The following is a 15,022-nucleotide window of genomic DNA, read 5'->3' as shown; positions in this document are numbered from 1 at the left end:
GGGTGACAGGGGACTCTGGCAGCAGGGGCAGAGACAGTTGCTTTCCAGCTTTGCTCGCACCCAGCCTGACCTCTGCCCCGACCTCTGTGCCGGCTCAAGAAGGGGAGAGCAAAGAGGGGGAGGGAAGGGGACCAGGAAAAGGTAAGGGAACAAGGGATGATAATGGACAGGGATGGAGGGGATGGAAGGGATGGAGGGAATAGTTGGAGGGAGGAAGAAAGGAAGGGAGGAAGGGAAGGACCTACAGAAAGAGAGAAGGAGAATGAGACAGAAAATCGAGCAGAGAAGAATTAGAGGAAGCCATAGAGGGAGAAGGAAAAGACCCATCCACACTGCCCAAAAGCAGTCACACCACATCAAATTGCCACTCGGGGATCCCCAACAGTGACCTGTAGATGCAGTTCTACACAGTTCAACCTAATACACAATCCCATAATACACACGGGCTCCGTCTGGCCTCAAGCCAGGGGCTAGAGGGCAAGACACGCTGGCTCGTGGAAGGCCCACATCTCCTTTGCTCTGTCTCTGGTTTCCTTTCCTGGAGAGTTCTGGCAGCTGATGTTGAGACACCTGGGTTTAACACAGATGCTCATGTAGAGGCTGCTTTGTCCCAAGGGGACCCCCAAATGTCATCACTTGCCTAAGAAGCTCCACGCCTTCCGCTGTGGCCTCTCCCCTCCACTACCACAGGCACCCTAGTCCAAAGCCAGCTTCTGCTAAGGGTGGAAACCTTGGCTGAACCCTAGTATGAGACTGGGTTAGAGAACCTTCGTAGAGTGCAAGGAACCCTGGGGTCTCCCCCTAGCACCTCAAAACAAAACAAAACAAAACAAAAACAAACAAAAAACCCACAAACAAACCATGGTCAATCCCTTTTTAAAAATTGCTCATCATCTTTTGGCCTCCACACCCTCCGCACTCCCCAGAAAGACACCAGGCAGTTCTGAAGAGTTCTCTCTGAGGCGCCCCTGAGAGGGAAACTCAGAGCCCACACACCCCAGAGCCAGCGGCTGGCCTGCGCTCAGACTGGGCACAGCATGGCGTCCTCCTCAGGGGCACACGAGGTCACTAGGGACAGCAGGCAGCACTATTCACTTTTGGTGACACTTCCCATTCATCATATTCTCAAAAGCCCAGGATCCTTTTTAAACACAATGCCCAGCGGGTCACATCACACAGTGGCTTAACGCGTAAGCCGCAAGCAACCCAGCTGCAGACACACTGGGGGACAACCAAAGAGTTCCCAAACATGGACGGTGTCAGGTACTTATTTTTCAGAGGCATGTTCCGAAGCATTCCGGTCTGGACTATCGTATGTCTAAATTGCTCTTTAAAGGCATTTAGGTAAGGCTGAGGGTGTAGCCTGGAGTAAAACACTTGCTTGACATACATAAGACCCTGGGTCTGATCCCAAGACTACAAACATGTATCTTTTAAAGAACATTAAAGCAAGGAGAAGCTAGCACAAACACAGCAGAATGGAACTGTTAACTTCGCTCGCTAGTCACCATTCCTGCTACTTCCGTGAAATTTCTCAGAATAAGAAGCTTAACAAAGACCACTGAGGTGGTAGAGGGGCCTTTGGCCAGGCCTGACGACTTGGGTTCAATCCCTGACACCCACTTGGTAGAAGGAAAAGAGCCAACGTCTGCAAACTATCCTCTGACCTCCACACTTAGGCCACAACAAATAAACACATGTAAAAAATGCTGAATGAGTTAAATCACTTTAATTTGAGGTACGTCAACTTATAGTGAAACTCGAGACAACTTTTTAAAAGATGAATTTTATCGTGGGCAAAAAATAAAAAAGAAACAGAGCAGGCAAACAGTAAAACACAGTCCCACTGAAATGCCTGCTGCTCAGCAGCCTGGGGCCTCCCTAGCCTTTAGCCCCTCATGAGGCGGGCTGTACAGCCAATGAGTGAGCGTTCCATCCGGGAAGATCAGCCCCTCTCAAAGCATCTGCAGGGAACACAGGAGGTTTATACCGTGTAAATATCCCGGGCTTCCTGAAGCCTGGTGCTGTCAGCCTCGAGGGGACGGCTCTTTGTTGTGGGGCTGTTCCACGCCTGTGGGGTGTCTGGAAGCCTCCACCCATGAGATGCCTGTGGCGCCCTACCCCCCAGTTGTGACAACTGAAAATGTCTCCAGACAGTGCCAAATGTCCCCTGGAGACAGCAGAGCCCCTGGCTGAGACGCAGTGAAATGCACAGACATAATGAAACGATTTAACCCGCCCCAAACGCTCCACAAACCAATCTTGCACCAAAGACGGCTCTCTACACGCTGCACAGCCTGGCTCTGCCACTCGCGTACAGTCACAGGTCCCGAAGGCAGAGGACACTGAAACAGCTGGCTGCTGGGACACACCTGCAGTTCTAGTGCTGGACAGACAGACGCCGGAGGACCATTCCCAGTTTAAGGCCCACCTGCTCTAGAGATGGAGTTGAGCTCCAGACCAGCCAAGGCCACACAGCAAAACCCTGCCACAGAAGCCGAGGCAGGCACATGGCTGCTCTTCAATTACTACCAACCATGTGGTCATCTTTGGCACCAAGCCCTATTAAACACCGCTATTCCCTTAGGCAGAAGCAGCCAGAGGTCACAGCATGCCCCAGGGGAGTCCGGTCTCCCTTCCTTAAAGGTGCAGGCCGCCCCTAACAGTAAGCGATGGAGTGTCTGTCTCTCCAACTCTTCCCAACACCGAGGATGACTTTTTCATCTCCTAAATAGTGTCAAATCTCCCAGATCTGGTGTGTTAGGCCTATAATCCCAGCTACTCAGGTGGTGGAGACAGGCCAAACCAGGCAATTTAGTGAGGCCTTATCTCAAACTAGAAAGAGTTGAGTGGCTGGAGATGACTCAGTGGTCCAGAGTACCTGCTGCTCTTGTCCAGTACCAGGAACCCAGCACCCACGTGGTGTCTCAGAACCACCCATCACTCCAGTCCCAGGGAATCTGACGCCCCCTTCTGGCCACACACACACACACACACACACACACACACTCACACACATATAAATTTTAAAAATCAAATCTTAAAGTTTTACAGAGGAAAAAAAAAGGCTAGGGAGAGAGCTTATGCTATCATATACACACAAGTACTAAATCTAATCAGTTTTTAAGATGGTTTAGTAAGTTGTCAGCACTGTCATGGTTACTAATGGGCACAATACTTCCTGTAATCATCGCAAAGTGTACAAATCCTCTGAATTTCTAGTCTACTTTCACCAACTCAGTTTCATATTAGGCTCTCTTATTGAATCATAAACGCTTTTTACTTATTGAGGATTTTGACCTTCTGTCAGCCATATCACAAAAGCTTTCTGAGCCTCAAGTTTGCCTTGTATCCTTGCTTAGAGGGATTTCTGAAGTCCAGGAGATTTTCACTGATATCTACAAAACCTTTCTCTTCACAGTTTCTGGGTTTTTATGTCCCATCTAGGATGACTTCTTTGCCCTAGATCACATGGATGGACATGTCCATGTGCATGTGTGTGTTTGTCATTGATACACTGCGGGAACTAGGACTTTGAGCCTGTGGGTAAGTCTGAAGCTAGTCTTGCCCGCAGCGCTTGCTGGCTGCCCCTCTCAACTGCAGTCTCCCTGCCCTAGTAGCAAGCTCCTCTGGGCACCCCCGTACCCATGCCACGCTCTTTGAAACACTCCGCTTACATATTTTACAGTATCCAGTAGAGCTAATTACTCTCGTTAGTCACCTTAAAACATTTTTTTTTTTTTTTGGCTTTTCTCAGAACACACCGACTTTTCTGGCTGCACTTTAGAACCTGCCCGATCCAATGGAGGCTGGGACCACAATCAGGCTAAATTGATGGGTCACTTCCGAGAGAACGGACACTTGACAGTGTGAGTCTTGCTCTCCCTAACATGGCAGGGGCATCCATTTCCTCCTGCTCTTTGGTATCTGTGCAATATCTAACATTTTAAAATCCATCCTATAATTATATTCCTTACTTTTGCTTGGGATACCTGTTGCTATTCTGATTAAAATTTGTTTCAGTAATTACAAAAATGACGTGCAGTCTGCCCAAATTCCACCAGGCAGGGCAGAAGAGCCGAGAGAAAGCGAGTGGCCTGGCCACAGCCCCCACTGCTCTGCGCTGGGTTTGTTTCTGTTGTCTGGACTGGGAAGGAACCCAGGGCACGCCAAGCAGGCATGCCACCCCTGTGCTTCACCCTCGGCCCGCCTCCCACGTTTGTACTTTGAGGCAAGGTCTCACTCACTTGTTTAAACTGGCTCTGACCTTGCTCTGTAGACCAGGCAGGTCTTGAACGGTGATCCTCCTGCCTCAGGTTTCTGAGGAGTGGGATTATAGGCCCGCGCCTCCGAACCCAGCTGTTCCTGTGCTGTTGTTAATTCCTATGGTTCTATGTCCACTCCCGAGTCAGCTGTGCTCACGCTGTAACCCGGCCACAGGCGCTTGCAATGGGATTCTAAGTATAAGTTTAAAAAAAAAATGGCACGCTAGTGGGTCAGCAGGGCTCTTCGGACCTGAGAAGCCAGCCTGGCCCACACTGCAAATCTCTAGAAACTCATTTTCTTTAGCAAAAATCTGGCGAGTCCACCCCTGCCCTCCACCCCACCCCGTTCCCCGTGAGTACCTGTTGGTATGAAGGACAGCCATGGGCATCTGCCAGCACCCCAGCTGTAAAGTCCTCTCTCTGGGCTCTCCTGAAAGGCTACATGGTACCCTAGAAAGCCACTCCACCTCCAGCCCAGAGCTACTGAAATAGCAGCAGCAAGTCCACAAAGGTCCCTAAACCGACTGGGTGGAAGCTATTAAGGACCAGGCTGGGGAAGAGCCCAAGAGGTGGTGGCTAGCTCCTGACTCCAGGATCTCAACCCAGGTCTGGCTACCACAAGGTGGCAGAGCCTTGGCAAAGAGGGAGGCCAGCAAAGGTCACCCTTCCCTGTTGTGGGTTTCACGGGCTCTGGGGAGTTGGTCCACAGTCCGGGTGGGGTGGGCTCTGAGCCAGCTCTGTACCTCTCTTTCTTACTCAAACCTTAAGGGTTATCCTGATGTGGGGAATCCTGAAGCTAGCCACTGGTAGGATTAGGCCTCCAAGGGCCGCAACCCGCCCTGCAAATCAGCCAAGGCGAGGCGTGTCTACCACCGTGGCCCAAGTGCCTCAGGAAGGATTACAGGTGAAGCTGCCTGTCAGAGGCGGCAGGGGAGTGAGCAGGTGTTTCTGAGAGGAGGAAGCTCTAGCAGGAGCAAAGGGGCCTTCCTGCCCAGGGGCACCAGCTAGAGCACTGGGCCCCACCTCTTCCTGCCCCAGCCCTGGAGAAGCTGTGACAGCAATACCTTCATGAAGAGCCAGCAAGCTGCTGGCTGCCTCCACACCTGAGCTCCTCCCCCTCACCCAGGTGACCCCCAAAAGCAAACCACTGCAGGTCAAGAACTGCCTAGAGCTGCCACCGGCAGGTGTTCCACTTCCGGCCACAGGAGAGGAGGTCCCTCTATCAGGTGCTAGGTGTGTCCCAGGCCGTCTTCGTCCTGTCACTCTTCCCATCTCCCTTCCTGGCCTTCCCTGCTGCAGATTCTCAGTCCTTGCCACCCTGCCCGGGAAGCATGCCGATCACTCTCTGAGGAAGCCGGCACTTCGAGGGCTCGACTTCAGGGTGAAGCTTCACCCCTCAGCTTAGAGGACAAATTCACGGCTTGTTACTTCTCTAGTATGCGGATGCACACAGAATTTCCACAGGCGACTTTCACTCCCCGAGAATGCGCAGTTGGGAAGCGTGATGCTCCAGCCCCACCTCCCAGGCATCTCCCAGGCTCCAGCTCCACTCCTCGGCTAGCCACCCAGGCTGTCTGTCACAGCACACCCCAAAGGCCAGCTCCAGAGTCTCAGCGATGGTTCCTGCTTTGCAGAACCCACCAGGGCAGGCTTCAAAGACCGGGAAGAGGCTTCCGGCACTGCTCCAAGTCCCAAACCCACTTTCCCACTCCCTCTTCTAGCAAAACGCTGGAGCGGTTCACTCTCAGTTGTACTTGCTGAGGCTCCGGATGAAGAAACCACAGCCACAAAGTAAGGCATCACAAAAGGTAATTTAGCTAACCAAAGCCTGCTAAAATGGCTGCAAGAGCTTAAGGGCAGGGTGTGGCTCGGAGTTGAGGCTGGAGTGGAGCACTCCCCCAGCCTCAGGCTGGATTCGGAGACATCACAGCTGCTGCAGACTTCTGTGCAGTAAACCAGGAACCACCCCCCCAGGTTTCACACAGGGGCTCCCCCACTCCCCGTCAACGGCCCATTTCTGTTAGAAGGGTAAAAGCCAGAGAAACCCTAAGTCAGGTTGCAAGGTCCAGAACGACCCCTGGCAGACAGACTATTACCATCCATCTTGTCCTATGGCAAGCTGTGCACCGTATGCCCTGGCCAGCCCAGCCAGTGAGTCTGCTCAGGTGCATCCTGTCACTTATGACTAGTAGTCACGTGTCCACCAAGTCATCGAAGTATCGAGAATCAAATCTGGGGGCTGAAGAAATGTCTCAGGGTTGGAAACACTTGCTGCTCTTCCAGAGAACCCAAGTCCAGTGCCTGGTAGCCATGTCACGCATCTCACAGCCACCGCCAAAGAGTCAACACTGTTCCAGGCACCTGCACACGCCACACACAGACACAGATCTTAAAATGAATAAATAAAAGAGCCGAAGTTCTGAAGCGGAGGAGATGGCTCAGTGGATGATATACCCTTAGAGTTCCGATACCCAGAACCATGTGAAAGCTGCCAGCCGTGGCAGCTGCCCATCCGGCCAGTCCTCAGAGGGCGTAGATGGGGATGCCCAGGAAAGCCGGTTCGCTGGACTAGCCAGTAGAGAGAGAGCTCTGAGTGCAGCAAGAGACCCTGCCTCAAAAAATAAAGGGAGAGCAACCAAAGAAGATGCTTATGCTCAACTATAGGGCTCCGTACAGCTTGTGGTAACGCGCAAGTACCCCCCCAAGAACATGCAAACATACACACACATTAAAAAACTCAATTTCCACTGCAGCATCTTCTAACTTCAGAACTGTTGTCCCCTAAGTTTTGTGTTAATTAACTGGTCCTACAGTGTGAACCTGAACGTCAAGCATATGATCCACTAAGCTCAGTATCTGATTTAATCTTCAATCTAAAGAAAAAACTGGAGAGGGGCCGGTCTCTGACGTGGACTCTGTTGCCTGCTTTTGGATCACTTTCCCCTAGCTGGGCTGCCATGTCTGACCTCAGTGGAAGAGGACCCGCTTGGTCCTGCTATGACTTGTGGGTTGGTATGGGGGCGGGGGTGGGGCTAAGGGCGCCCGTTTTCTGAGGAGAAGGGGAAGGGGTAAAGAGGAAAGAGGGTAGGGAGGGAGGTGGGGAGGAAATGAGGGAGGGGTCTTTACATCTGTGATTGGGATGTAAAGTGAATAAATAAATAATTTCTTTAAAAAGAAAGTATACAGCCAGATTCAGTAGTGGTGCACAACTGTAATCCCAGCACTAGGGGAAGCAGAGGCAGGCGGATGTCTGTGGGTTTGAGGCCAGCCTAGTCTACAAAGCGAATCCAGGACAGCCAAGGCTACCCTGTCTCAAAAACAAAAAACAAAATACAAACCAAAAAACAAAACAAGGCAAGAGAGAACAGACTTCTGTCTGTGTTTGTGGTTTTCCTGAGACAACGTCTTTCTGTGTTACCATCTTGGCCTCAAACTTGTGAACACGTGGCCCTTCTGCCTCAGCCTCTCAGGAAGCTGGGGATGGGCAGAGATGCAGTCTCTACTCCTCCACTCTGGCATCTAGCCCCCAGGCACGTGTGTCGGTGTCCCCAGCCCTTGTCACAATTCTCCTGCCAGGGGTGCAGCCAATAGTGCCCACAGCTAACAGCCCGGCATGACCCCAGCACTCCCTGGCGGTGTCTTCCTGTGTGCGGGCTGCTGTGGCTACAGATGCCCGAATCTGTTTTCTCTCAAGCTGCTAGGGCACAGCCAGTTCTGCCCCAGATCCAGAGTCACCTGAGAAAGCAAGCTCACCCAAGCTCCCTACGGAGCTACCTAGAGGAGGGAAAGTCCTCAGACTCACACAAGGTGTGTGTGTGTGTGGGGGGGCATGTCAATTTGCCACTCATTACCGCTCCTACCCCAGGACCAGGGTCTCCGGGTGTGGTGTGAAAACAGGATGCACTGAGGAGAAAGCAGGCTTCGAATTTGTGTCTTTCCTTGGGCCGACAGATGAGGTTGGGCTTTCTCTTGTGACACCGGTGGTGACAGCAGGGAGCTATACACACCAACCCCAAGACAGAGAGAGGAGCACTGCTCACCCATTGATCATTGCTCAGCTGGGTGAGTGTGCGCTGCGTGTTACAGTTGCTGCCTTTTACGGCATTTCTCACAATAATCTTGTCAAGGAGTCGCCCCATCCGAAGGCAAAGGGCCGGCTCTCTGTGTGCTGAAAAGTAGGACTGAAGCCCAGTTCTCCAAAGCCTTCCAAGCTGGTGGTGCAGTGGCAGGTATGGGCTTTCCTAAAAACAGCAGCAAAGCACGTGGGCCGATGCTAAGGGGGTAGCAGTAAGAACCCGGTAGTATGAAGCAGCTGGGGCACACACGGTGTCATGTGACACCCGTACCCAGTGAACGCAGCTACAGCTGCCCTGGGCGGCAGCCACAGCCGGGGAAACCTACCTTCGCCATGAAGGGAGGCTGCGTCCTCAGATAACTGGTGGGTGTGCAGGTGGGATTATTTTCCCGCCTTGGGTCTCAGAGCTCCTGGACTCTGATCACGAACTCCTTCCCCTCTGCACTGCGCCCTCAGGAGGGTGAGGCATCCTCCGCCCTGGTATTTCCGAGGGCAAGGAGGGAGCGCTCCTTTCAGGGTCCTTGGCCCTTGGCTCTCTTAACTTTATTTTTGGGAGGGGAGTTAAGGTGAAGCGCCAGGTGGTTCCTTCTTCCTCAGCGTGGCTGAGGGGATTACCTCACACAAAACAGAGCCCAGCCGGGGGGCTGGGGCAGGGTTATGGGGTATCACAGAAGGGTCTGGGCCTCTAGCCCCTGGCCCATGTCCCCACTCACATCCCACTACAGCCAATGTAACAAGCAAAAAGCTAAGGAGATGTCTCACCTTCAGGCTCCTCCACGCTGCTGGCCGCAGTGGTGGGTGGTGCTACAGGAATTTCTTCACGAAGTTCAGAGAGGAGGAAAGAGAAGAATGAGGAAAAAAAGAGAAAAAAAGGAAAAAAGACATTATTTTTGTCCTTGGAAAGAAAGGGGTCTCAGCACAGACTCTGCCCAGCCACTAGCCTCCTGCCCCATGCCCACTCCACAGCTCAGCTCAAAGAACAAGTCAGGAGAAAGGGGAAGCTGGAAGCAGGGTCTCAGGGACCCCGGGCAGGCCTGTGTGTCCTCCTTCTGCACTGGGGTAGAGACACCATCTGCTGAGGAGGGTCAGGAGAGGGGGCAACTGGAGGGATTGCTGGCCCACAGCGGTGATGTAGCCAGGGCCTGACATGACATCAACTTGGTTCCACCCAGGGGTTCCTCAGACTCTCTGTTCATCATGATATGACCACCTGGGCCTCGTTCATCTACATCGTTAACTCACAAGAGGGAAGAAGGCTCTAGAAGCAGAAATGGTGTGTGCGGTGCCAGGGACCTGCCCTCAGGGAAGATGTCCTGCAGCCTGGCTCTCCTTCCCCCAGGCTCCCTTCAAGTCACCTAAGGCCTTTTGTTAGCTGGTAGAATGGGATGTGACTGAAGGTGGCCAGGACCCATTAAGGCACGTTCTTTTATTTTGACTGTTCTCGTCTGCCTAGAATAACCTCTTATCCCTTCCACTTCCTGGATCCAAGGAAGCTCGGCCAGTCAACTCCACTGGTTCAGCCACCAGCTGTCAAAAAGTTTGGGCTTCCTCTTTCTAGACAAGACCAAACTGGAAATCAAAAGTCCCTCTAGGGCAGCGGCTCTCAACCCTCGGGTCTCGACCCCCACAGGGATCACATATCAGATATCCTGCGTATCAGATATTTACATTATGAGCCATAACGGTAGCAAAATTACAGTTACGACGTAGTAACAAAATAATTTTATGGTTGGGGTCATCACAACATGAGGAACTGTCTTAAAGGGTCGCTGTAGCCACCATCCGACTCTGGTGAGACTCTCCTCTGACCTTGGATTCTAGACACCTCGAACCTGAGGCTTGACCCTCATGAGATCTATGTCTCTTAGAGGAACCATGCTTGTGCCTTTAAGAGGCAAAGGCGGAGGACACAGCCCACAGTGGAGGGCATCTCTGAGGCGCCAGTCACAGCAGCTCATTAGGAAGCTGGACCTAGGGCCGGGCCCTTTCTGAGCCATAAAAGGCTAGGTTGGCCCCAACAAAAAGTCCTGGGAAGCAACATTCGAATGTCCTGGTCTAATGCTGCAGGTCTAAAGCGGGGATTCACGCTAATGGCCACGGGGCACGCCGGCCACCAAACCTTAGCGCCTAAAGCAGGAATGCATACACGGCGCATGGCTCCCGGAGCTGGGACGAAGCAGAGCACGAGTTTCTAGATACTGGCCACGTGAGCACTGGGGACACCCCAGAATGGAGCCCAAGTCGACTGTCAGGTGGGAATTTTTGTACTGGCCGTCAGCCCTCCCTTTTCAAAAGCAAGTCAGAAAGTACAGAGCACGTGGGAGGGTGCTGGCACTGGTTTCAAAATGTCGTTTCACAATGTTCCTTACCCTGGGGGATTTTGAAATGTTAGTTCTTGCCACTCTGAGCAATCTGAGAGCCCCTCTCCATCTTAAAAAAAGGGGGGGGGAGTAGGCAGTGGCAGGACCTGTTCTCAGAGGCCCCAGCCTTCCTGGGTTTCTAATTGTTCATCTCATAGCTTTTGGGGTGCACAGAGAGAAGGGTTCTATGTGCTCTGAGATTGGTGTTTGCATGCCACCATGGGAAGGCTTTCTTTGCGTCCTTCCAATGCTGAGGATGAACCCCAGGCCTGAGGTGTACTGAGCATGCTCCTTCCACCTGCCGGGAGGACACCTGGACCCAGTCCCTCTGAGTAGCGCTGGTGCATCTGCTGACGGTGGACCCGCAGGACAGACACCCCGGCAGAGGCTCTGGCCTCGGAAGCTGGTCAGAATCGCTGTCGGGACCAACAGAGCTGACCTGTTCTGGAAGCAAAGGCCGCACGTAGTAGGGCAGACGTGCACGCACAGTGGGACGGGTGAGATGAGGACTGCCTAAGGGTCCCCCTGCTTGAGGCGGGGATGACTGAATTCTGTGAGGAACGCTCTAGGACTCCGTGGTGGCTCCTGGCATGAGGGACTCCAGGCCCTGGTCTGGCCCCAGGGCTCTGAGTCCCCATCACTGATCGGCCCCTGGAGCCCACTAAAGGACTCTGAGAACCTCAGAGAGCGAGACTGACTTCTGGAGGGGGCCGAGCAGTAAATATCTCAGCTCTGTGGACTGTGGTCTCTGCCGCAGCTACAGCATTGCACAAAAGCAGCTGCACTATGCCTGTTTCTTTTCCCTTTTTTTAGTGATAAAGGATCTCACTATGTAGCCCAGGCTAGTCTCAAACCTTCACTCTTCTTGCCTCTGCCTCCCAAGTGCTGGGATTACAAGCTCACACCACCATGCCTGGTGACTTCACTTGCTTTTTATCGTGTCTTGAAATAGTATCCTTCCTTTGATTTTTGTTTAAATCATTAAAAAGGTACAAGGCACTGTGCCACACAAAAGGCGGCCGTCAGCCAGCTCCCCAGGCGGAGCTCGCCAAGCCTGCTCTCTAGAGAATCCACTTGGTTCTGTGGACTCTAGCTTGTTTGCTGAGACTCTTTCCTGCTCCTCTGCTCTGGCTGTCCCCTGTTGGCGTGGACAGCCCTGGTAGAGGAATCACCAGAATGAGGCTGGGCCTCTCCAGGTTAGGCCTGACTTGCCAGCCAGAGCTCATTTTCTGCCCCTAGGCACAGCAGCACGACCTACCAGACACAAAATGCAGAGATCCTCCAGAGCCAAGGCCGGAGTGACCGACCCTCTCTCTATGTGACGACTCTTTAATAACCCCACTCCAGTTACCTATTAACCCTTCATAGGGGCCACAGGGGCCTTCACAGGAGCCCGAGTCACTTCTCTCAAAGGCCCAAGGCTTTTGGTCTGCTCTCTGGTGAATCTGCAGCTGTGGCAAGCCCCGCTGCCCACTGGGTCTGGGGTCAAAGTGCAATGTAGGAGTGGGGCTCCTGCTGGAGAGGAATCCTGCTGCCCCGCCTGGAGTGACTGTCAGGACTGAGGGCCATGGACAGGCTGGCTCTAACGCACGTAGCTGCTCCTAAAGTCTCCAGGCCTGGAGTCTCTCACAGAGTCTCACGGAGCACCAGTGAATGAAGAGATGCCCACTGGACGGCAGTGTGGGTCCCCGCCCCCGCGCGGACGGGAGCAGGAGGGCTGCACGTACTGATGCAGGGAGCAATGGGCGAGCGGCTCTGCTGGTAGCCTTTGGCACAGCGGTTGCAGGTGATGCCCGTCACGCCGTCCTTGCAGGGGCACTGGCCCGTGGTCTGGTTGCAGGTCTTGCCGGCAGCACCCACAGGGTGGCAATCGCAGGCTGTGAAGACGCAAAGCAGAAGGGTCAGAGAGGCAGTTAGTGCCCTTGCCTGCCCAGGGTGTCCCGTGGACCCCGCCCAGAGAAAGAAAATGAGAGAGAACGGGCAGGCCTATCCACGCTCGCTCATGCTCTAGAAGTTCTGAAATGGATCACCTACCTGCCAAGAAACAGGGAACCAAAATCAAAATGGACCTACCTCGAAGGGTTGCTTGAGGAATGGGAAAGGGGAGCCAGGGAGCCCCTCCAAAGCCCAGGAGAAGGGCTGATACTCAAATATGATGTCAAAGGGATGGAAATGGGGTGGCACTGAGGGGCAGAGGTACTGGCTTCTCTCCCAGATGTCTCTGTGGGTTTCTGGGTGGAGTAGGGTCTCGACCTGATGAAGCTCAGGGGTGCTGGTCAGAGAAGGCACAACAAGGAGGTGCCGAGGGTGCTACCCCGACTTGCTCAGCAGCCAGATGCCCAGAACCCTGGGGATTCTAGGTCACAATAACCCTTTCCCTTAAAACCCCCAACTAAATGGGCAACCAGTGAACTGGTATACCTCCGAGGGGCCTCCCAGGAAGGAAACAGTCAGGCTGGCAGTGAAGCAAGGCCAGTGATTCTCAGGCCAGAGGCCACGGCATGAATCTGTGTTTGAAGAACGAGCACCGGGTGGGCAGCCCCGCATGCAACCCCTTCTCAAAGCTCCCTCCCTGTGCCCCAGCCATGGCACAGCTGGAAGACTGGAGGAGATCTCTGCCACCACTATGAGGCAGGCCAGGGCCGCCGAGGCACCCTGCCAGGTTCCGTGCCTGAGCAGTGGCCTCACTGGTGAAGGAATGGGGTGAAGGAGGCGGTGCTGTGCCTCTTCCTGCTGCAGAAGGCCCAGGAGGGCAGGGTGCCCTAGCAATGCACTCTGCGGCCATTTCAAGCCATGCCACGCGCTGCTGTTTCTGTCTCCAAAGGGGACAGAAAATATCTAGGAAAATAAGTGAGAACTGAGATTGCAAAGGAACTACAATAGAAATTCCCTCTTCGTTACAGTCAGCCACAAAGAGGCAGCCTCTCCCCACGGCCTCCAGCCCGGAGGTGGCAGTGAGGCCCAGCGCAGAGATGAGGGAGGAATGTGTGCATTAATGCTGCAGCGCTCCAAAAGGAGAACGAGGTGAGCATGTTTGTCCCGGTGATGTCAGCTCGGACAAAAACAACTTCTAGAAGTGCTGGGATGAGCAAGGGCCTGGGCCTGACAGGACAGAGGGCAGGACAGAGGACAGGAGGGTCGGCAGCCTGCCGAGAGGCCCTGGGAATATTCCCATCTTGCCCCTTTCTTAGAGCCGGGACTCTGAAATGTCCCTCACAGACCTCCCATCTATGAGCATTTGTTGCGTGGCCTGTGGTGCGATGCTGAGGGCTATGGATGGTGAAAGTAGGTCACTGGGGTGGGTCTTATATGGCCTTGTCTGACCCCAGCTCCACTTCCTGGCTCAGTCCACGTAAACAAGCCGCCTCCAGCTCAAACGCATCACGTACAGGCACGGCCACCTTTGCCATGGTGGACAAAAGCCCTCCGAGAGCGTGAGCCAAGCTCGGCCCTTGGCCTGCTTTTATCACACCATGAAAAAAGTAACTAACGTAGCACTGCAGGTGAGGAAATGTCTCCGATGAGACACTGTCCTCATCAGTGGACCCTAAACTCAAGTCCACACCCTTTTTAAGTCAGTAATAGGAAAAGATCTGGTCCTGGGGGCCTGTGGGGGGGACGTCAGTGAGGAAGGGATGGCTGGAAAGCCCCTTGACCTTTTCCTGTGGTAGGAAAAGTAAGTGATACAGGCACAGGCACAGCTCTCAAGTGGTGATGGGAAAGCACAGGGCCACAGCACAGAACCTCATGGTCACAAGCCACAGATGTGGGCTTGGACAGAGGCATACGGGGACGCCAGGTTCTTGCGCCAGCTGACCTCTCTTAGTCTACTCTGCAAGCCCAATGGCAATCCTTAAATTCATATACAACCATCCTCCTTGGGTATCAATGGAATACAGCTGCTGTGTGTACGAGTAACCCGTGGACCCTCACAAGGTTGCAAAAGGTTCCTTGGTCGCCGAAGATTCCGAGCCAGACCACGCCTCGGCACCAGCGCTGGCCCAGAGTCTCAGCAGGAGCTGGTCCAGCACAAGTCCAGGCAGAGGAGCGTGAAAGGATGCGTTACGCCCTGCAAAGCTGGAGACCTCAGCCTCCTTGGCTGGGCCACCGCTGCAAAGGGCAGGGACCAGATGAGGCCCGCTGCAGCGCAGGAGGGCCGTTCTTAGCATGTACTCCATTTGGTCAGCTCATCCTCAGGGCTCAGCCTTAGTGCAGAGGTAAGCTAATGCTTGCTGCGGGGTTTCCAGACCTCTCTCCCAAGATTCTGTGGGAAGCAAACCCACCCATCTGGTCTAACTGAGGCAGCAGTAGGTAGCACGCCT

General features: G+C 53.6%; 1 protein-coding gene across 1 annotated transcript in view; it reads right to left on the bottom strand.

The window, feature by feature from the left end:
- Ntn1 (netrin 1) overlaps positions 1-15,022 on the bottom strand; it is a 163,171-nt gene that overhangs the window by 33,043 nt on the left and 115,106 nt on the right. Inside the window, exons 4-5 of the mRNA XM_021642502.2 lie at positions 12,428-12,577; positions 9,103-9,156 (exon numbers count right to left, since the gene is read on the bottom strand). Of these exons, the coding sequence (XP_021498177.1) occupies positions 9,103-9,156; positions 12,428-12,577 (204 nt within the window). The remainder of the gene's footprint in view (positions 1-9,102; positions 9,157-12,427; positions 12,578-15,022) is intronic.

This window comes from Meriones unguiculatus, chromosome 11, assembly GCF_030254825.1.
Source record: "Meriones unguiculatus strain TT.TT164.6M chromosome 11, Bangor_MerUng_6.1, whole genome shotgun sequence".
Taxonomy (NCBI): Eukaryota; Metazoa; Chordata; class Mammalia; order Rodentia; family Muridae; genus Meriones; species Meriones unguiculatus.
This window is presented reverse-complemented; position numbering and strand designations above follow the sequence as displayed.